The 22,588-nt window shown below is 44.5% G+C and overlaps 2 protein-coding genes across 3 annotated transcripts in view; both read left to right on the plus strand.

Moving 5' to 3' along the window:
* The window catches only part of Khdc4 (KH domain containing 4, pre-mRNA splicing factor), a 30,594-nt gene extending 25,600 nt beyond the window's left edge, over positions 1-4,994 (plus strand). The window contains exons 11-14 of the mRNA XM_028890722.2: positions 355-516; positions 1,791-1,903; positions 2,848-2,939; positions 3,712-4,994. Coding sequence (XP_028746555.1) covers positions 355-516; positions 1,791-1,903; positions 2,848-2,939; positions 3,712-3,911 — 567 coding nt within the window. The 3' untranslated portion in view covers positions 3,912-4,994. The remainder of the gene's footprint in view (positions 1-354; positions 517-1,790; positions 1,904-2,847; positions 2,940-3,711) is intronic.
* Positions 4,995-7,751: 2,757 nt separating this feature from the next.
* On the plus strand, positions 7,752-21,220 carry Rit1 (Ras like without CAAX 1). 2 transcript variants are annotated; one of them, XM_028890828.2, is made up of 6 exons: positions 7,752-8,534; positions 8,869-9,013; positions 9,160-9,216; positions 17,678-17,751; positions 17,946-18,137; positions 20,535-21,220. In XM_028890828.2, exons 2-6 carry the CDS (start codon positions 8,908-8,910, stop codon positions 20,763-20,765), a joined length of 660 nt encoding a protein of 219 aa, XP_028746661.1. In that variant the 5' UTR covers positions 7,752-8,534; positions 8,869-8,907; the 3' UTR covers positions 20,766-21,220. The 2 variants fall into 2 exon arrangements, with proteins under 2 accessions (XP_028746661.1, XP_028746662.1); XM_028890829.2 differs by lacking the exon at positions 7,752-8,534 and adding an exon at positions 8,548-8,691.
* The last annotated feature ends 1,368 nt before the right edge of the window (positions 21,221-22,588 follow it).

A 22,588-nucleotide genomic window follows, 5' to 3' on the forward strand; every position in this document is an offset into this window, starting at 1 on the left:
GGATATAATTAGCTGTACAAAGACTCTGGATTTTCCCATATAAAGGGGTACATAATGATAGACTCTCAAAGGATGTAAAGATTAGGTGAATATATATGTTAGTTAGTAATGGAAGTTCTCATTGAGGCATGCTCTTTTCTTGTCTTGAAACTGTTTAGTAAGTTGTGTGTCTTCTCCCAGTGCGCCAGATACAGGAAGGGTCAGCCTGAGGATCAGCACTCACATTGGTTGTCAGTTCTGGGAGGGTCGAAAAAGCAGATTCCTGAAACTTGCTGTCTATTCAGATCTAGTCTCAACATTAATTATTCACCCACCATCTCATACTTTATTCCTCCTTGGTTTCTTTGGTCCTAGAGTCCGATAAGTGCTCCTTTTATTCCTGCTGCTCCTGTCAAAACTGCCTTGCCTGCTGGCCCCCAGCCCCAGCCCCCACTCTCAGCTCAGCCCCAATCACAGAAGAGGAGATTCACAGAGGAGCTGCCTGATGAACGGGAATCTGGACTGCTTGGATACCAGGTTAAATAACTATCCAATTTCCTTTCTTTGTCTTACCCTGCTGAGTTCTCCCTTTACGTAAGACAATTTGCATCCGTATCAACTGTCTTATGAGATAGGAGTTTTGCTTCTGCGATCAAATTAGATTAGGATTTTATTCTTGAGGGATTAATTTAAAGCAAGAGTAGTTATTCGTTGCCATGTTTGTGTTTTTGAGGTCAGTGTGATAAACAGCGTAGAGGGAGGTCTCCTGTGACTGGCAGTCAGGAGTTGTGTTAAAATTTCATGCTTTTTCTGATTTATGACAACACTCTTGAAAGCCACTCAGCAAAAGCTGTCAATCTTCAAATTTAGGATTTCCCCCCCTCAAGACAGGGTTTCTATGTGTAACAGCTTTGGCTGTCCTAGAACTTGCTGCCTCCTGAGTGTTGGGATTAAAGGCGTGCGCCACCACTGCCCTAGCCCAGTTATTTGCACATTTGTATGGAGGTCAGAGGACTACTTGGAGGAGTTGGCTTTCTCCTTCCATTATTTGAATTTAGCCTGTGGGTTTCAATTTGCTGTTCTTTTTGCCCACTTTAAAAAAAAAAAAAAAAAAGGCTGGAGAGATGGCTCAGTGGTTATAAGAACACTGGCTGCTCTTCCAGAGGTCCTGAGTTCAGTTCCCAGCAACCACATGGTGCTTACAGCCATCCATAATAAGATCTAATGCCCTCTTCTGGTGTGCAGGCATACATAATAAATAAATCTCAGAAAAAAAACAATTTCTCTCAGTTCTACCCTGTTCTCCCACCCTAGGAAAAGCCTGTCAAAAATGGAGTGCTAACACATTGTGAACATAGTCATTGATAAGATGATTTAGGGGAGATATCGTTCAGTGGTAGAGCATATGTAGCGCGTGCTGCACAAGGTCCTGGGTGTAATCCCTAGTACCAGGAAAAATGAGAATAGTTTTGTTGCTGTTTCATCAGAAGAGGGACCTTTTATGTTTTATCATAGTCCTCAAGGCATCTTCAGACCGAAACCTTTTGCATTTAATGTCACTAGGTGTCCAGAATCCATTTGGATTTAGAGCCGTTGGTTAAACAATGAATTACACTTTACCCATGACTAAGTTCTGCAGAAACAAGAACCTCTACTTGACTAGTTACTCTCGCAAATCCCAGAGAACATGTAATGCCATTTAATTGATGGCCATGATCAGAATGATGAGGCACTTGGCAGTTACATTAAGGAGCTAAAGTCAATGCAGCAGTTGTAGATTTGCTAATGCTACTGTATTTTTCTGCTCATAGCATGGACCCATTCATATGACTAATTTAGGTACAGGCTTCTCCAGTCAGAATGAGATAGAAGGCGCAGGATCGAAGCCGGCAAGTTCCTCAGGCAAAGAGCGAGAGAGGGACAGGTAAGTTAATTGGATCAGAACAATTAATTGAATCCTGGATGATAGACCCCTTTCACTGTCTCAGGCAGTTATATTCTGCTTTTGGGCATTTCCCTAAGGTTAGGCAGTAACAGAAATGTTAATACCAGCAAGCCATGTTTACTACTTTAGAATGATCGTCTTATACAATGGTGCATGCCTGCAATCTCATCATTCAGTGGGTAAAGGCAGGTAAAAAGTTTGAGGCATGCTAGATTACATGAGACTCTGCCTCAAAAAAAATATAAAAAGGGGCCGGGCGGTGGTGGCGCACGCCTTTAATCCAGCACTCGGAGCAGAGCAGCGGATCTCTGTGAGTTCGAGCAGCCTGGCTACAAGTGAGCTCCAGGAAAGCGCAAAGCTACACAGAAAACCTGTCTCGAAAAAAAAAAAAAAAAAAAAAAAAAAAAAAAAAAAAAAATATATATATATAAAAAGGGTGGACCTAGAGAGGTGGCTCCGGTTAAGAGCACAGGCTACTCAATGAGGGGATCGAGGTTCAGATCCCAACACCCGCCTGATAGCTTATAACCAACCATTGCTAACTTCAGTTTCGGGGTCCACCACCCTTTCCTAGCCTCTTTGGGAACTGTAGGCACATGTAGGCAACATACCCATACACATAAAAATAAAGAAAAATTTAAAAAGAAAGAAAAAGCACCCATGGATGGAGATACTTGGATCAGTGTATAGTTGAGGATTTAATGTTGAATTCTCCTTTCCTGTTGGGACATAGCTTTCACAAAGGGGTAGACAGGTTTGGTAGACGGCGTTGAGGAGGGCAAGGGTAAAGGCAAATGGTTACGGTAGAGTTCACGTTTATCAGCAGTCTTCGATCATTTATATCAACAGTTGCTAATGTTAAACTGACTGGATAATTTAAAAAATTGAATCTCTCTTAAAAGAAAATGTCCTGTTTTTAACAGGCAGTTGATGCCTCCACCAGCCTTTCCAGTGACTGGAATAAAAACAGAGTCTGATGAAAGGAATGGGTCTGGGGCCTTGACAGGAAGCCATGGTGAGTACTGTGTGGCTGGGGGATGGGGGTCACTAAGTAGGGTGGTCGTGAGCTGTTAGTGTTCTAACCTAATGGTCATTCAGATTTAATCCTACCTCTATAATCTACTGGCTAATAATATCTTTTTTTAATTTATAAGGACAGTATATAGCTTTATTTTTAACTATTCTGTGTCAGGAATAGAGTTGCTTGATTTACTATTTTTATACATCTCATCAGTGTTATTAAAATCCTATGAAATACAATGATTGTTGCTCATGTTGTCTGACTGGAGGTCATCTGATACACATTTAGGGAAAGTTAATTTGCTTTTGTGTCGGGGGTGCTGAGCCCATCACCTAGTAGCATTCCGGAACTCTTCATCCTGGGCATGGGATCATTTGTGTTCCTTGCCTCCAGTTGATAAAAATGAGCAGCAGAAGAAAATAGTTTTTTCTTTTCTTCTTTTCTTTTAGCTCTTTAAGAGGTGAAATGTTAGTCCTCAGAGACTCACTTGCTAACTTTCCTTTTTTTTTTTCTTTTTTTTTTTTTTTTTTTTTTCTTTTTTTTCTTTTTTCTTTCTCTGTTTTCTTACATGGTTCTGGTGGATTCTCATTTGCTGGTGCTGGCTGTTTTTCGTGTGATCATCAACGTTTTGGGGTGACCATTGACCCTGTGACTACAAAATGGTGTCCAACTAACCACTTACAATTAACATCTTTTTTTTAATTAACGAATTTATGGTGTTTTTTTTTCTTGGTGGGGAATGGGGTTGGGTTGTTCTCTCTTCTAGATTATCCAGCCAAGAAGATGAAAACGGCTGAGAAGGGACTTGGCTTAGTAGCTTACGCTGCAGACTCCTCTGATGAAGAGGAGGAACATGGAGGCCATAAAAATGCAAGTAGCTTTCCGCAGGGCTGGAGTTTGGGCTATCAGTACCCTTCATCGCAGCCAAGAGCCAAGCAGCAGATGCCCTTCTGGATGGCCCCATAAGAAACAGTGGGCAGACCTGGGACGCTCAGTGACTCTTCTTAGCAATAATGCATGCACTTGATTAAACAAGACTCTGGGACCTGTTCTGGGGGCCGTCTTGGACCTTGAAGACGTTAGGGACACAGTGTCCCCTGTCATAAAGGGACCCCATTCTTTTTAAAACCCTATTTCTGCAGTGGCATAATATCCGTTAAAACTCACTTAGAACCACAAATTTGCGTCAAGCTTTTTACCAGTTGATGAAATGTGCTTGTCCAGAGAAACATCAGGACTGAGTCATTGCCACATATGTCTGACCTGGTCTAGCCTTTTCCAAAGGAATAGCCTCAACTATGTTGTAAAGAAAGTTTTATTTGTATTTTACTACTATTGGGTCAATTTTGATAATAACTGGTTACAAACAAAGCCTTACTATTTATTAGTGGGAAATGGTTTTAAGACCCTTCCTTCCAGTCCTTACATTGAATTCTAAGAGCTCCTCAGCTCTCTTTCCATTTGGATTCTTTCTTTTTGGAAAATGTTGTTGTACTAATTTAGAATGATCAGGTGCAACTGGATCCGGAATAGGAAATGGTAATTTTCCCGTTGTTCTTCATTGGGATGATCCAAAGTTGGCACCTTTTGGCACACTTGTTCCAGGTGGCCATTGCTATTTTACTGCCCTCCTACGCTCCTTGTTTTCAGCTGGGTCAAAGAAAACGTGACTAAAAGCTGGTCAGGGCTGTTCAGAACTCAATACAGAAATGAAACACAGTTATCTGTCTCTTTTTGAACTGCTTGCTGCAAAAATAGAGATTTGATAACTCCGGTGGGATGGTGGACTCCGACTGGAATTGCAACGTGTCCTTTTTCTTGGCATTGCAGGTTTTGCCAAAAGAACTTTTTTGTATCAAATATTGATGTGTGGAAGTGAAGGAACTGGTTGGTGGCTGGCTGAGCCAAGAGTGTCTGAGATACTGACTGTCATTTTTGCACATTTTTGAATACTTTGGAGGCTGGCTTTGTACAAACTTATTCTCTGGTTTCCTCTGTGTTGTAAATACTTAGACCATAATTTCATTATAAATAAATGTATAAATATTCTGCTTGTCATTTCTTTTTCTTCTGCAGCTCATTCATACACTAATATCAATAAACTTTTTTAAGTTATTTATTATTTATTTTTATGTGCATTGTTTTGCCTGCATGTATGTCTCTGTGAGGGTATTGGGTTCCCTGGAGCTAGTTACAGATAATTGTGAGACAGTTGTGAGTTGCCATGTGGGTGCTGGGAATTGAACCCGGGTCCTCTGGATGAGCAGCCAGTGCTCTTAACCTTTAAGCCATCTCTCTAGCCCCTCAATAAACTTCTTTATTCATAGCATCATGCAATTACCCAACAAAAACTTAACAGTCTCCAATATTTGCATATATTCCTTGAGTTTATAACTCAGCAAAGTATATCCTTAAATTCAGATAGTTCTGAGCTGCCATGTGGTTGCTGGGAATGGAACTCAGGACCTCTGGAAGAGCGGCCAGTGCTCTTAACCATTGAGCCATCTCTTCAGTCCCTGTTTTATTTTCTGCTTTGTGCTTTTGGCAGTTGAACCCAGAACTTTGTGTCCATGCTACTGTTCTGTAGATACATCCCGGCCTTCCTCCACTTTGGAATTTTGGAGACTGGGTCTCGTTATTTAGCGCTGGCTGCCCTGGAACTCCGATGTGTAGACATTGAGAGAGCCTTCTGCCTCTGTCTACAGAGTATTGGTTTTCTAGGCCTGTTACCATGTCTGGCTAGCTAGCTTTTTTTTTTTTTGTTAATTTGTTAATTTATTTTGAAGGCTGAGCATGTGGCAGATATGAGTTCAAGGCTAGTCTGGTCTACATAGTTCTAGGACAGCCAGGGCTATGTAGAGACCCTATCTTAAACAACAATATTTTGAGACAGCATTTCTCAGTTACTATTCTATTGCTGTGAAGACATACAATGACCAAGGCAACTCTTTTTTTTTTTTTTTTTTTAAGATTTATTTATTATGTATACAGAAGAGGGCACCAGATCTCATTACAGATGGTTGTGAGCCACCATGTGGTTGCTGGGAATTGAACTCAGGACCTTTGGAAGTCGGTCCTCTTAACCCTGAGCCATCTCTCCAGCCCTAAATCTTTTTAAATAAAGTTTTCCATTTACTTTACATACAGACTACAGTTTCCCCTCCCTCCTCTCCTCCTACTCCCTCCCTCCACCTCCTTTCTACCCACTCCCCCAATCCACTCCTCCTCTTCTGTCTCCTTTCAGAAAGGGGCAGCCAAGGCAACTCTTACTTCAAACAAACAAAACACGAAAAACATTTAACTGGGGGTTTGCTTACAGTGTTAGTCCATGAAATCATGTCTGGAAGCAGACAGGCATGGTGCTCGAACAGTAGCTGAGGGCTACTAATTATTCCCAAACATTTCTACTAACCAGGCACCAACCATTCAAACATGAGCCCTTAGAGGCATTCTCATTTAAACTACCAGCACAGGGTCTTAACAAGTTGATGAGACTCCTTGAAATTGTCACCCTTCTCTACTCCTAGAGTAGGTTGGAGGATAGCTGTTTAACATCACACCCTGTTCTGTAAAAGCTGCAGTCGAGTATGAGGGCACATATCCCAGAACTCAGGTGCTGGAGATGGGGAGATTTTGAATTTGAGGCTAGCCTGGGCCACATGAGATTGATTGAGACCCTCAAAATAAGACAGTACTGCACTTGGAAGACTGAGGCAGGATTGCTATGGTTTTGAGGTCAGCTTGGACTATAAAGGACCCTTAATGGTCCTTTCTGCCTGCTCCTGATCTTCCCTTAGCACTGGTATACCAAGGAATTGGAGGCAGCTTAAACTGCACACCTGAGAGCTTAATAAGCTGGCCTTACTAGTATTAGGATAAGGTGTTTAGGTGGCACGAAGAATTTTGCATTCTTAGATGTAGGTTTGATTCCTATTACCCTAGAAATAAAAGGATTTAAACTATACCAAAATGAACTATCATCACTCAACTACTAAAAATTAACAACCTACCTTTACCCAGTTTATTAGCATGCACAATATTTTGGGGAACACAATACCACACACTCTAATAGCAATTATAGTCCTAGTTAACCTAGTCTTTTTGTTTTTGTTTTTCAAGACAGGGTTTCTCTGTGTAGCTTTGCACCTTTCCTGGAACTCACTCTGTAGACCACAGAATCACCTGCCTCTGCCTCCCGAGTGCTGGGATTAAAGGCGTGCACCACCACCGCCTGGCTAGTTAACCTATTCTTTTACACACTTAACACTTTCCTAACAACTCCAAAATACTTATTCACCACACCAAATGAAAAAGTGAGGAAATGTTTTCATAGAAGGTTTATCTGTTGGTCATAACGAAATCGTAGGTAGGATGCTCGAATCTACCCCCTGTTCCAACAGAAAAGAGAAGTAGAGATTGCAAGCATAATGCAGTAAAGTTTTGCTGTCTGTGATGAGCTGAGTGGATGAAAATAGTGCTCAGTTCGTGCTGGATCTTTTATTTATGAGACTGGTTCTCACTATGTAGCCTTTACTGGCCTGGAATTCATGAGACCTGCTTTTTATTTATGTTTTGTTTCGTTTTGAGATAGGATTTCACTGTGTAGTCCTGGCTGTCCTGGAACTAACTCTAGACCAGGCTGACCTTGAACTCAGAGATTCGTATGCTTCTGCCCTGATATCTAGGATTAAAGGCACCCCACACCTGGCTGATCTGCTTTTTTTAAAAAAAAAATATTTATTTATGTGTATGTATGTTTTGCCTGCATGTAAATATGTGCACCACCTGCATGCCTGGGACCTGCAATCGGACACAAGAGGGTGGTGGATGCCCTGAAACATGGTATGGATGGTTGTGAGCTACCGTATAGGTGCTAGAAACTAAAATTCAGATCCTATGCAAAAGCAACAAGTGCCTTAACTACTGATAATCTCTCCAGAGATCTGCTTTTAAGATAGAGTCTCATGCAGCCCAGGTAATGTGGAACTTAATATGTAAAAAGACTGACCTTTGATCTGCTTGCTGCCAACACCACCTCTCATGCTGGGTTTATAGACATGTACCATCGTATCTGGCTAGTATCTGTCTTAATATTTTTGAAATACAGAACTCCAACTAGAATAACTGGGTGCTAAGAAAATCTGGTCTTGGTTCCAAGAACTCTAGATGTGACAGCTTTTTTGGAAAAAGAAAACACTGCTATGTAGCAATTACCATACTTACCCTAAATGAAATCCTGTATTTTGGTAAGAATGAGGAAATGTGGGTGTTTTTGCTGTACACCTGGTGACAGATTTTCTTTCCCCCTAAGTTACTCACTTTAAAGGTTTCTGTTTCGGTTAGTGGAACACCCATTTTACGTACGTGCAAGCCTTGAGAAATAGTACGTGACCAGAGGGCTTTGCGAGTCAGAACTAGGCGTGGGGTGGAAGACTCTCTGTCGGCTGTGGGCGGGGCTCCGGCGTCACGCCCCGCCCACCGGCGCCATCTTCCTGGACCCGGGCGGGGCCCTGGGCTGTGCGGCGCCGCTCGGGAAGGAACGCGGGCTGCCACCCGGACTGAGCACTGACTTCCGAGCTACAGGCACAGGTGGGCAGGGACGGGGCTTGGGGCTTGGGGTGGCAACCGAGAGAAGACCTGGCGGTGCCAGGCAGCCAGCCCTCAGCACTCATCCGGCTCCTCCCTCACTGCTACACTGCCTCAATCTGAAGAGAAGTCCAGGTTCTCTTTTATTTTCCTGGAAAAAGTAAGTTTAGCGATCTATGATGTGTTTTGGGACTGAGACCTAACGGGGGAGGAAGAAGACATGGGTTTCTCAGCGTTCCGCAATGAGCAGGCTAGGCCGCGGGGTTTGGGGAGGCTGAGGCTCCTAGCCGGTGGCGAGCGTCTCCATCCTGAATTGAGTGTTTTGTGCCTTCTCTAGGCGGCCTTTCCCAGGGGCCCGGGACTGCTCTAGAGGACAATGGATTCTGGAGCTCGCCCAGTTGGTGGCAGCTGTAGCAGCCCTGCAGCGCTATCACGGGAATACAAACTAGTGATGCTGGGCGCCGGTGGCGTTGGGAAGAGTGGTAGGTAACCTTTTCCCTTGGTCAGCAAAGTTTGCACAGTGCCTGAGGGACCAGTCCCCAGGCCAGACGGGTACAGCCTCTTGTGCACAGTTGGTCGTTGACGTACTTGGTGGTCACCGTCCTGAGTTCCGTTTCTTGTTTTGAAGCCATGACCATGCAGTTCATCAGCCACCGATTCCCAGAAGACCACGACCCCACCATTGGTAAGTCGGATCCTCATTTTTATTTCCAGGTACGTCCTGTGAAAGTATCTTAATAGATTAACGTGTTGTGTACGTGATTCATACTTACTTAGACACAAGGATAAACAGTTGAGTATTTTTTCCCGAGACTTCACATGTACATATGCCCTCCTTAGTCCTAGGGTTAGGTTGAGCGTGAATAGACGAACTGCCTTTTTTTAATGGATGTATTCTGTATTGTTAGATTAAAGGCAAGTCTACAGGCTGCTCGAGGAAACCTTTTCTTGCTGTCACTTCTAAGGGTCTGACATGAGACTAACCCTGTTAGTATGAGTCAGCTGATTTGAACTTCCACAAAAGGAAGCAGAAAAACACGTAGAGCCAGCCGGCTGAACTCTTAGAGCCGAACGAACTTCCCCTCGAAGCTCTCCACTTATTTCCTTATCCCTGCAGCTCATTACATAGCAACGTCTTCTTTGTCTTTGTAATCTTTGGCTGTCGAATGTTGGTAGAGTGCCAATAGAATAAATCAGTCTTTTTTTTTCCACACTGGGGATTGAACCTGAGACGTCAAACCAAGCATCCCGGGCAAGCACTACCACTGTGCTGTGTCCCCAGCTCTGTTTTGTGTTGTTTGTTTTACGTTGTGTCGTTTGCTTTTGATTAAAGGTTGAGCCCCAGTTAGCCTTGAACACATAGCACCCCCTTTGCCTTAGTCTGGGATTACCGGCATGAGCCACCGTGCCCAGCTCTATAGTGTGTGGGTTGTATTGTTGTTGTTGTTGTTATCAATTGCTATTTTCTGTAGACTAAGAATGTTCCTCACCCCTAAATCATGAGGAAGCAGTTTTGGTTTGTTTGTTTGCTTGCTTGTTTGTTTGTTTGTGGGGTTTTTTTGTTATTGTTTTGAGACAGGGTTTCTCTGTGTAGCCCTGGCTATCCTGGAACTCACTCTGTAGACCAGGCTGACCTCGAACTCAGAGATCCGCCTACCTCTGCTGCAATTAAAGGCGTGTGCCACCACCACCACCACCACCACCACCCAGCAGCAGTTCGCTTCTGAGTGACTAGATAAAGGAAAAGTAGGGCTGAGGAGGGACAAAAGCCCTGCCATTAGCTGGGAGTGATGGCACACATCTGTAATCCAGCGTGAAGCAAAGGCAAGAGGAATGTGAATTCATCACCAGTCTGGGTTACATAAAGAGTTCTAGGCTGGCCAAGAATACTAGTGAGATCTTCTGTCAAAAGAAAAACAAAAGCCTGCCTGCCGTTCTGTGCCTGTGGTCATCTTATTTAACATATGCTTTACTTGGGTTTGGGGAAAATGGGAACACTTGTCTTGTCAGTGTATGGGAGTTATTATTTTTTGTGCTTAGGGATCAGGCTAAGTACATGCTGTACCACCCACCGAGTTGCATCCTAGCTCTGCTATATCAACTTCAGAACATTGTTTCAGAGATTGAAACCGTGCTGTGGAACTCCGAATAAAGTCAGTTCAGGGTTTAGGATCATTTACTTAGTTCCAAGCTGTAGCTCCAGGCCACTCACCCAAGGCCTCCAGTGCAGAGCCCAAGTTCAAAGTTGTCTTAGTTCTCGTGATGCTTCACTACAGAGACATCGCCTGTGCTCGGTGGCCAGGCGGGGTCAGTATCTGTCCTCCGCCTGGCAGGATGTGTTTGCCACCCCTGCCCTCCTACACTGCTGGCTCCTGAGTGTGGGAAGCCTGGCCGACAGCCTACCACACCCACCTAGTTATTCTGCCCTTGTTTGTGGTGAGAACCAGCCACACCTAGAGATTGGCTAGAAAATGTCACATGATCACCTCAGTTGGGCTGGGCACTGAGACCCTGGCCCAGGCCTCAGGGTCTGGTGGCCCATGTCCTAACGTTACTCCTTTGTAGGAGGGTAGATATGCTCCTACACCTTCTTTATTCTCCTCTGCAGGTTTTTAGAACTATCAAAAAAGGCAAAATTTTCTTTTGTCATGTCCATGATGTTGTCTGTGTTACTGTCCTGTGTTATAATCCTGACCAACTGCCCAGAGCTCATCTTCACTTGGTTCACAAGTGCCACTGATGGTCTTTGATTTTAACATGGCAGTTAATGTGTAGTGTAGTTTAGTTCACTGACCGTCACACGGTTTGAGATGTGAGCTGAACAAACTGTAGGAACAAACTGGGATGGACCTGTGAATTGGCCACTGAAGAAGGCAGTGTGACTCCGGAACTTACTTGAGGGGAGAGAGTTAGGACCCTGAGGCTGAGGAGCATGCACTGTCTGAAACTTGAAGAAGGAAATCCAACTTTTCCCAGGTCTCCTTCGCTGAAAGCAAAAATCTGCAGCAATTGCCACCACCTTAGCATCGGTGGAAAGGTGCTTGCCCCAAAAGCCTGGTGACCCGAATTTCTGCAAAGCCCATGTAAAGGTGTGAGGAGAGACCTGACTCTACAAAGGTGTCTTCTTGATCTCTGCGCGCACGCACACACACACACACACACACACACACACACACACACACACACACACAGAGTCATGCACATACATAATAATATAAATAATCTTTAAACAAAATAAAAACCAAAAGAACTCCAGAAGCAATCCCTTATTTCTTTTTTGTATGTAATTTTTTTGTAAGTGATGTTAAACACTATTTGTTGTGCTTGGGGTTGAACTCAGGACCTTGGGCATACTAGACAAGCACATGACTATCATGCTGCATCCCCAGCTCTCTTATTTTTAATGTAAACCTCATACTTTTTCCACCCCAAGAAGGTTTCATTGGTTTGTTTGCAGGGTTGTGGATTGAATTCAAGGCCTTACGTATATTCTGCAAATACCCATCTGCAGATCTATACCCACTGCCTCATAAACTGCCTTTTAAAAAAAGATTTATTTTTATTTTATGGTTATGGATGTTTTCCTGTATGTCTGTCTGTACACCACAGTTGCCTGGTGCCTGCAGAGGCAGAAGAAGGGCTTTGGATCCTATGGAACTGGAGTTAAAGTTGTGAGCTCTCATGTGGGTGCTGTGAGCCAAACCCAGGTCATCTGCAGGAGCCATAAATCAGTACATTTTTACCCTATTCTGCTGCTCTCTGACAGTATTGTATGATTCAGCAGCAAATGCTCATGTGTCTTGAGCACTATAAATGCATGTGTGTGTGTGTGTGTGTGTGTGTGTGTGTGTGTGTGTGTATACTTATATAAGCAGAGATTTCTTGTCCCAACCACCTGCTCCCAAATAACTGGCAGCCACTTCCCAAATAACCAACTCAGGCAATAGCTCAGGCTTGTTACTAACTAGTTCTTACAACTTAACCAATTTCTATTCATCTGTGTGCTGCCCTGACACTTGTGGTGTTTACCTTTATCCCATTTTGTGTGTCCGACTTATTCTCCATCTGGCCCAAGACTTCTCTGACTCCGCCCTTTCTCATCCCATCATTCTCAGTTTGGTTTTCCCACCTGACTTTTTCCTGTTGAGCTCTTGGCCAGTCAGCTTGTTTATTAAACCAGTCACAGCAACATAGATTCACACAGTGTACAGAAGGATTATTCCGCAGCATACGAACATAGAAGCACATATATATGTGACTGAAATTAAAATCTAATGTTGGGGACCTGTGAGATGGCTCAGACAGTAAAGGCACCTGTCACCAAGTCTGACCTGAGTTTGATCCCAGTGCCTCACATGATGGAAGGAAAGGAGCAATTCCTGCAGGTCCTCTCACCCCCGTCGCCATGCTGTGCCAAGGGTTGGCGAGTTTGCTCACCAGATGCTTACTGCCAAGCCTAATAACTTGAGTTCCATCCTTGAGTCTCACACTTGAAAGTTGTCCTGTGTGGCATTTGTGTGCCCACATGTACACAGAACCCATTAAATAATGTAATTTTATGCCAGGCGGTGGTGGCGCACGCCTTTAATCCCAGCACTCGGGATTATGAGTTCGAGGCCAGCCTGTTCCTGGAGTGAGTTCCAGGAAAGGCATCAAAACTACATGGAGAAACCATCTCAAAAAACCAAAAAAAAAAAAAAAAGAGAGAGAGAGAAAGAAAGAAAAAAAAAATGTAATTTTAAAATGTTAAGAGGAAATATCTTGGGATGTATGTGGCTGGTTTTTTGGTTTGTCTCTGTGTAGCTCTTGCTGTCCTGGAACTCGCTCTGTACACCAGGCTGGCTTTGAACTCAGAGATCTGCCTGCCTCTTCCTCCCCAGTTCTAGGATTAAAGCCCTGTATCACCATGTGTGGCAGTTAATTTTTTTTTACAGATTTATTTATTATTATGTATACAGTGTTCTAGAAGTCTGCATGTATGTCTGCAGGCCAGAAGAGGGCACCAGATCTCATTATAGATGGTTGTGAGCCATCATGTGGTTACTGGGAATTGAACTCAGGACCTCTGGAAGAGCAGTCAGTGCTCTTAACCTCTGAGCCATCTCTCCAGCCCCCGGTTAATTTTAAGTGATTGAAAATATTGAATGGGCTTTTTTTTTCTCTTTTACTTTTCTGTATTTTCCAAGATTAGTATAAATCTACATTAAAGAGGGTAGGTGTGAGGCCGAGCGGTGGTGGCGCACGCCTGTAATCCCAGCACTCGGGAGGCAGAGGCAGGTGGATCTCTGTGAGTTTGAGGCCAGCCTGGTCTACAGAGCTAATCCAGGACAGGCTCCAAAATTACATAGGAACCCTGTCTTGAAAAACCAAAAAAAAAAAAAAAAAAAAAAAAAAAAAGGTAGGTGTGCTAGCATGCACCTGTAATCCCAGTACTTGGAAGTCTGAGGCAGTAGGATCTCTCGCACCAGGAGTTCAAGGCCAGCTGGAAAACATAGAGAAGAGACCTCGTTTCTTTATGTTTTGGTAGTGGGTAGTTTGGTGGTATTCTAATTGTACTGAAATGTAATTTAGGGTAAGCGTTGAGTCAGGATCTCATGTAGGTCAGACTATGTAGCTGAGGATGACTTTGAACTCTTGACTCTGCTCCTTCACTTCCTAAGTCCGAGGGTTATAGCCATACACAACTCTACCTAACTTCCAACTCTGGTGTGGGACATGCCTGAAATCTTATTTGCTGAGGAAGGATGTAAGTATAAGGGCTAGATTGGACAATTTATTTAGGACCCTGTCTCAAAAATAAAATACATCTGGGCTGGAGGCCACAGGCCTGGAATGTTTTTTGAGCTACTGGGGCAGGAGGGTCACAAATTCAAGGACTACCTGGTCTACAGACTGAGTTCAAGACTAGCCTGATCAACTTAATGAGACCTCTCAAAAGTAAAAAGAGCCCGCCCGACATAGTGGCTCTCACCTCTATTCTCAGCATTTAGGGGGCCAAGGCAAGAGGATGACCACTCACTAAAGACTGGACAGGGCTCCAGAGTGAAACCCTCTCGCAGAGCAAAGCACAGTGAGAAGGAGGTGCCTGTATATCACAGTGGTAGAGCGCTTGTCTCTCAGAGCCCTTAGGTTCTGTCTTCGGTGCTTTAAGGAAGAAAAAGTATTAGGAGGCAGGGGCAGGCAGATTTCTGTGAGTTCCAGGCTAGCCTGGTGTACGTATCAAGTTGACCAGCCAGGACTACATAGTAAGACTCTATCTCAAAAACAAAACAAAACAAAAAACAACAAAAAAGTAATAAATTTAAAATTTTTAAACAGGGCTAAAGATATTTCATGCTTGCATCACATGCTTAAGACCTTGAGTTTAATGCCCAGTATTACAACTAACAGTAATATGCAGAAGAGAACTTGGCTTTGCTACGAAGGGATTAGGACATTTTCTAGAAAACAGTGAAGTTGTGAGGGATACTTCATAGTACACCAGCTGTTCTTGCAGGGTCCCAGATTCGGTTTCCTACACCATCATGGCAGCTCACAACCATCTATAACTCTGTTCCGGGTGATCTGGTGCCATCTTTTGACATCTCTGGGCATCAAACACATACATAGTACACTTTCAACCAAAGCACTCATATGCATGAAATAAAAATATGTAAGTCTTTAAAGACTGTCCGGGCATGGGGACTCCAACCTTTAAAACTTCACTCTGGGCTGAGGTATAAAGGAGAACTGTGGCATATGCTGTGTGCATGGCCCCAAATTTGAGCCAGTAGCCCTGGGTTTAATCTTGGCTCCATCACCAATTAACTGCAGTTGCCCTCAGACTCTCAGAGATCTGCTTGCCTCTGTGCCTTGCCTGCTCCACTGGTGGTGGGATTAAGGATGTGTGCCACCATACCTTGCCTACCTTCTTTTGCTGTAAAATGGAAATAATCATAATGGGTAAATACTGGATTATTGTGACTATTAAGTGATTTTGTGTATACAGTTTACTTAGCCTAATGCCTTACCTATACTTTAATAAATTATATAGTTGGGACTAAAAGCGTGCACCGCTACGCTCGGCAGTCAGAATCTTCCTGTGGTGTGTGCATGGTGTGTGTGTGTGGTACACATGCCACGGCACGTGTTTGAAAGTCAAAGGAAAACGTTGTGGGCTCTGTGCTCTCCTAGTTTTGTGTGGGCTCCAGGATTCTAACTCAAGTTGCCAGGTTGGTGGCTTTGCTGAGCACTGCCAGCTGGGCCAATTCCTTCGGCCCCTGGCGTAATATTTTAAAGAAATTCTTTGGGAATTCTCGGGGTGGTTTGAATAAGAACGACACCCACAGGTTCCTGTATTTGAATGCTTGGTCCCCAGGGAGTGGAACCGTTTGAAAGGATTAGAAGGACTGGGGGGTGTGGCCTTGTTGGAGGAAGTCTGTCACTGAGGGTGAGCTTTGGGGTTGCAGGAGCCCTTGGCAGGCCCAGTCTGCGCTCTCTCTCTCTCTCTCTCTCTCTCTCTCTCTCTCTCTCTCTCTCTCTCTCTCTCTCTCTCTGCCTGTGCACCAGGATGTAGCTCTCGGCTGCTGCTCTCACACCATGCCTGCCACTGGCTCCCTGCCACGGTAACAGCAGACTAACCCCCCGAGACTGTAAGCAAGCTCCTGATTAAATGCCTCTTTCAGAAGAGCCTTGGTTGTGGTGTCTCCTCACGGCAGCAGCACAGACCAAGACAATCCTTTTCTTTCTTTTTCTTTCATTTTCTTAAATACTAATTTTATCTGTATGAGTGTTTCGCCTGCATGTATGTCTGTGTACCATGTATGTACCTGATGCCCACCTTGGTTCCCTACAGAGGGCATTGGTTCCTCTGGAACTGGAGTTACAGATGGCTGTGAGCCACCATTTGGGGTCTAGGAATTGAACCCGGGTCCTCTGGAGGAGTAGTCAGTGCTCTTAGCCGCTGAGCCATCTCTCCAGCCTCTCATTTCTTCTCTTTCTTTCTTTCCTTCCTTCCTTCCTTTTTTTTTTTTTCTCTTTCTTTCTTTTTCCTTCCTTCTTTTTTTTTTTTTTTTTTTAGACAGCATCTCCCTCTGTAGCTGTGGCTGAGCTGACCTAGAACGCAGACAAAGTTGGCCTCAAACTCAAAGAGATCCTCCTGCCTCTGCTTCTCAAATGCTCAGAATTAACTTCTAGGTTTAGATTTATAGCTGTGAACATGACCCTGCCGGGTGGTGGTGCATGCTTTAAATCCCAGCACTTGGGAGAGAGAGGCAGACAGATCTCTGTGAGTTCAAGGCCAGCCTGGTTTATAGAGCTAATTCTTGGACAACCAAGGCTACACAAAGAAACTCTGTCTCAAAAAAACAAACAAAACCAAAAAGATACATAACTACCTGTGAACAAAGGTAAACATTATTGTATACACTAATCTATATATTTTGGTGAATTTACAGCATCGTGAGAAAATTAAGCACATAAAAACAACTTAGGGGCCAGTGAGAGGGCTCAACAGGTAAAGCGGTTGCCCTGCTAGCCTAGTGACCTGATTCCCATCCCTAGACTGCAGATAAAGGTATAAGGAAAAAGCAGACTTCATAAAGCTGACCCTTGGCCTCCACATACATGTACACACATATACCCTGCACACACATACACGCCACTAATAATAACATTTAAAAAAGGAATTGGTGGACTGGGGAGATGCTGGGAGGTTAGAGCTTAAGCTAGAAGCCGATTGCATTTCAGATCCCAGAATACCAGAACAGAGGTAATTCCAGCCTCCCAAGTCAGGGACAGAGGCTTCAGTGAGCAGGCTGCCTAGTGAGACCCACACTAACCCTGGGTCTCCACACACGTGCACCTACACACACACACACACACACACACACACACACACACACACACACACACACACACACGGGCATTCATACGTTTACATGTGTGCATACCACACACATGAAAAACAAATGTAAGAACATGAAGCCTGGGAGTATCGCTCAGTGGTAGAACACTACCTAACTTTTGAACCCTGGATTGGAGGTCTGGCTCTACCAAAATAAATAAGTACATAAATAAATAAGTAAATAATTAAAATTGGGTGGGACGGCTTCTCTTGTAGGACAAGTTTTCAAATCCTTGCTTCTTCCCATCCTCCCCTCCTGTAGAAGATGCGTATAAGATCCGGATCCGCATCGACGATGAGCCTGCCAATCTGGACATTCTGGATACAGCTGGGCAGGTACTAAACCCCAGAACCTCTAGGAAGGGGGGCAGCGTTCTGCGGACAGTATCAACTAGTTTGTCTCTGTTAGTTTTTCATGCGCGGCCTCAGGACGGCAGGTCATAGACACGCTGTTGCTTTACTCTGAAGTGGCCAGGGTGTGCGCAGGCCCAAGTTGCAGCAATGCATTATGGGCCTCTGTTTCCCTCCAGGCGGAGTTTACAGCCATGCGGGATCAGTATATGAGGGCAGGAGAAGGGTTTATCATCTGTTACTCCATCACGGACCGTCGCAGTTTCCACGAAGTTCGGGAGTTTAAACAGCTGATTTACCGCGTCCGACGCACTGATGACACACCCGTGGTTCTCGTGGGAAACAAGTCCGACCTGAAGCAGCTGAGACAGGTGAGAAGGAAGGCCTAGCACGGGCCGCCACTGCTTTCTGGAAGATTGCTTTGCCTCCAAATAGAAAATGACAATTAGCCTCTCCCTAGCTTTGGAAATGTCCCTCTAGCTATTAGTTTCCTGTTATTATAGGTAAAAGTCTGGATTTTTAGAAACCAGTGCACAGGGTTTTAGACACATAATAAGCTATCTGTGTCTTAAACCTGTACGCTAAGCATTTAACAGGCTTGGCAAGAGGATCGCCATATGTTTGAGGCCAGCCTAGGCTGTGTAGCCCTAGGCTCAGCCCTTCAGTCAATTAGCAAACAAAGAGATGCCAACAGAGTACTCATTACGTAAAGAATCATGAGCTGTTAGTTTCCTAAATCTTCAGAAATGATGTTTGGATGTGCTTTAGTTGGTAGAGCCTAAATACACAGGGGCCTGGGTTCAATCCCCAATACCGCAAAAAAAAAAAAAAAAATTAATTTATTTGTTTTTATTTTATATGCATTGGTATTTTGCCTACGTGCATGTCTGAGTGAGCGTGTCAGGTCAGTTAAGGACAGTTGTGAGTGGCTATGCGGGTGCTGGGAATTGAACCCAGGTCCTTTGGAAGAACAGTCGGTGCTCCCAACCACTGAGCCATCTCTCCAACCCCCGCCGCAAAAAAAAAAAATTAGAAGTAGCTTTTATTGACACGAGGTCTCAGTAGTAAAGGCGCTTGCTTGCCTTGTAAACCCACTGGCTGAACTGAATCCTTAAAATCCACATAAAGATAAAAGAGAATCAATTCCACAAAGTTGTCTGTTGATCTTCACACAGGTGCTGGGCGCCTTCACACACACATTGTACACACATACACACAATAAATAAGAACTTTCAAAATCATAAAATCAGGCTGGGCAGCGGTGGCACACGCCTTTAATCCCAGCACTCAGAGACAGAGGCAGGCAGATCTCTGTGAGTTCGAGGCCAGCCTGGTCAACAGAGCAAGATCCAGGACAGGCACCAAAACTACACAGAGAAACCTTGTCTCAAAAAAACCAATAAAATAAAATAAAACTAATTAAAACTTGGGGTTGGAGAGCTAACTAAACATTTAAGAACACCAGCTGCTCTTGCAGAGAACTTATGCTCCATTCCCAGTACCTACGTGGTGTGGCTCAGAACCATCTGTACTCCCAGTTCCAGAGGATCTGATACCTCTGGCTTCCAAGGGAACCAGGCACGTACATGGTTCACAGACATACATATAGGCAAAGCAGCCATACACATAAAATAATCATAATCCAGGATATAAATAAGACCGGGCGATGGTGGCGCACGCCTTTAATCCTAGCATTCGGGAGGCAGAGGCAGGTGGATCTCTGAGTTCCAGGCCAGCCTAGTCTACAAAAGTGAGTTCCCGGATAGTCAGGGCTACCCAGAGAAACCCTGTCTCAAAAAACAAACAAACAAACAAAGCAAAAGTATAAAGAAAACTGTCATCATCAATATCTGTATTTACGTGACATTGCTTGATATCTGTTCCAAAAGTCACCTTGAAAGGTGACTCGGTTTAGTCAGTAAAGTGCTTGTAAGAGGGCCCGAGTCCAGTTTTGGCTTGTTTTTTGTTCTTCTTGTTGTTGTTTTGGTTTTTTGAGACAAGGTTTCTCTGTGTAGCCCTGGCTGTCCTGAAACTCACTCTGTAGACCAGGCTTGAACTCACAGAGATCCACCTGCCTCTGCCTCCTGAGTGAGGGATTAAAGCTGTGCATCACCACTGCCCTGCTGGGTTTTAGTTTTTTGTTAGTTTTTAAAGCCAGGCATGGTGGTGTGTGCTTATAATCCAACACTGGGGAGATGGAAACAGGCAGAGCCCTGGGGTTTGCCGGCGTGGTAAGCTCCGGGCCAGTGAGAGACTTTGTCTCAGAAAAGATGTGTAGTTCAGTTGGTAGAGTATCTGCTTAACATGCAGGAAGCTGGGTCTGAGACAGAGGCAGATGGATCTTTGAGTTTGAGGCTAGCCTGATCTACAAAACAAAGTTCCTGGGCAGCTGGGGCTACACAGAGAAACCCTGTCTTAAAAAAACAATTTAACAAAATTATGCAGGCTTTATCCTTAACACTGCATAAAACCAGTACATTCCTGTAATTCAGTCGCTCCAGAGGTAGATGAAAGACTTGTAAGTTCAGACTCATGCTTGGCTAGCCTGGACTACAAGAGACTCGGTCTTTTTAAAAAAAATCTGGAAAATACACTGGAAATAGAATGCTTTGGAGTCATGTAGCGCACTGCATGGTCCCTCAGTCCCGGGGGCTGTGTTCTCTGCTGCCCTCTCCATGGGGACCTCTGTCCCAGGGACGCCCGGTTACTCTTCCCGACAGTTGTCACTGCTGCCCGCTATTCACTTTCTCATGTTTGTGCCTTTGAAGGTCTCCAAGGAGGAGGGCTTGTCTCTGGCGAGAGAATTCAGTTGTCCCTTTTTTGAGACCTCTGCTGCCTATCGTTACTACATCGATGACGTTTTCCATGCTCTTGTACGGGAGATACGTAAGAAAGAAAAGGAGTTAGTGCTGGCCATGGAGAAAAAGTCGAAACCCAAGAGCAGCGTGTGGAAGAGGCTGAAGTCACCGTTCAGGAAGAAGAAAGACTCAGTAACTTGAGGGAAGTGTGAAGCATCTTCTGTGAACTGTGGCGCTGCTCGGAGCAGTCCAGCAATCTGCAATAATGAGCATGCTGTTTGCTCCCTCTCCACTATTCTAAATGTCACTGGTGAGGGGGACGTGTCCACCAGGAGTTTTCAATGATTCACTATTTAAAGTCCTGTCTTAGTTGACTCTGATTTATTAGCCCATCAGAGCTCTGTCTTCTCCTTCATCGTCACATTAGAATTTGGTCTGCCATTGTTTTGGTTATATTATTGATGTAAATTAGTTTGTGTAAATCGTTTATGCCCGGGCGATTGTGTATACCGTGTGCACTTGACTGTGTTTACAAAAGGAGCTTCGTGCTGTATGCTCCTCGCCGCTGACCTTCAACTTGAGCTCCCTGGCTCTGTCTCCCAGAAGGACCTCGGCCTTGTTTTCCCACACTGTACATCTTGGAGACAGAGCAAAAACCGAACAGGGAAACTAATGCTGAAGAGATTGGGGCTGAAGGGGAGTCGGGGTCTGGGGAATGGACTCCTGTCGTGGATTATGGAGGGACGAGGTTTAGGGAGATAGATACCGCTGTATCCACACAGAAGACGGCTGGAAACGTCCAGAGTCAGCAGAGTTCCCACGAGGAGCCTGAGAACTGCACATTTGACCAAAGGCACTCAGGAGGTAAAGAGAGCCAGAAGCGGAAGCAGAATGGAGTTTTCTCCTTAGCACACTGCACTCTCCTTCCACTCCTGACACTTTGAGAACAGCTTCCGGCTCTGGGACCTTTACAAGATCACGCGATTCTTCTTCAAACCCTTTGTGGGGCGAGGCATGGTAGCTCGTTGCTGTATCCTTCTAAGGCTGAAGCAGGAGGATTGCTGTGGGTTTGAGGCTAGCCTGGGCTACAGAATGCAAGCCTGTCTCAGAAAGACAAAACCAAAAATAAATAAATAAATAAATAAATAAATAAATAAATAAATAAATAAATAAGTTCTTTCTTAGGACAGGTATACCACATGCCTTATCCAGGTTTCTTTCCCCTTTGAAGAACTGGGCCTGCCCAGATGGTTTTTAGGCCCTTTAGACCGATGGTATTGTCCAAAGGGAAGAGGCATCAGGAGTCAGAGTAAAATGTAGAGATCAGCAGTCAAAATTGGGGGTCAGGATTCTCTAGGCTCGATCCACGGGTGCTGTCTAGAGTTGAGCACTCTGCTTCGAGAAGACCGTCAGTGGTGAGACCTCGTCGTTAGGCTTTTTTTTTTTTTTTTCTCTTTTTGTGCTGTGTGAGACGCGTTCAGGAGAGTCAGGTCCTGTGTGAGGTGGTCACTCGAGGCCCAGGTGACACTGCTTCAAAGCTGCCACTCAGCTTCCCGCTTCCCCTGGTAAAGGAATGGCAGATGACCCCGCTCCCAGGAGGAGCCATTGCTGGGACTTTTATAATTTTGGGTAGTTGTCTTTTTGAAAGCCCTGGCAACTTTTGCTACTATTCAAAATGTGTTTTTAATATTCAAGCCATCAAAAAATGAAAGACCCAAATTCAAGTCTATGCAACCCGTAACATTTTGGAGAAGCAGCAAAATAGATAGCAAACACAGCACCGATCTCTGTGAACAGTATCTCACCTGGATAAGGACTTTGAGACCGAATGCCTTCGCTGCTTGTTATTGATGATCTACGGGGCTGTCATCAGTGCCAAGCAAGGAGTTGACAGCTACAGCCACTCAAGGTTGTCACGGCAATAGAAAACATTGCCAGAAAGAAAGGCCTGTACTGTAAGACAGGCAAGTTGTGTTCTGTGTGAGGGGAGCAGCAGTGAGTGTTTTTAAGGCTATCCTGTGAGA

This window comes from Peromyscus leucopus, chromosome 6 (genome assembly GCF_004664715.2).
Source record: "Peromyscus leucopus breed LL Stock chromosome 6, UCI_PerLeu_2.1, whole genome shotgun sequence".
In the NCBI taxonomy this organism is placed as follows: Eukaryota; Metazoa; Chordata; class Mammalia; order Rodentia; family Cricetidae; genus Peromyscus; species Peromyscus leucopus.

Excerpts from the sequence above, each read along its gene's own strand:
- Rit1 (XM_028890828.2), top strand. The coding sequence starts at position 8,908 with ATGGATTCTGGAGCTCGCCCAGTTGGTGGCAGCTGTAGCAGCCCTGCA. Across the intron at positions 9,217-17,677 it reads AGACCACGACCCCACCATTG|AAGATGCGTATAAGATCCGG; the intron begins GTAAGTCGGATC and ends CCCCTCCTGTAG. Across the intron at positions 18,138-20,534 it reads ACCTGAAGCAGCTGAGACAG|GTCTCCAAGGAGGAGGGCTT; the intron begins GTGAGAAGGAAG and ends GTGCCTTTGAAG.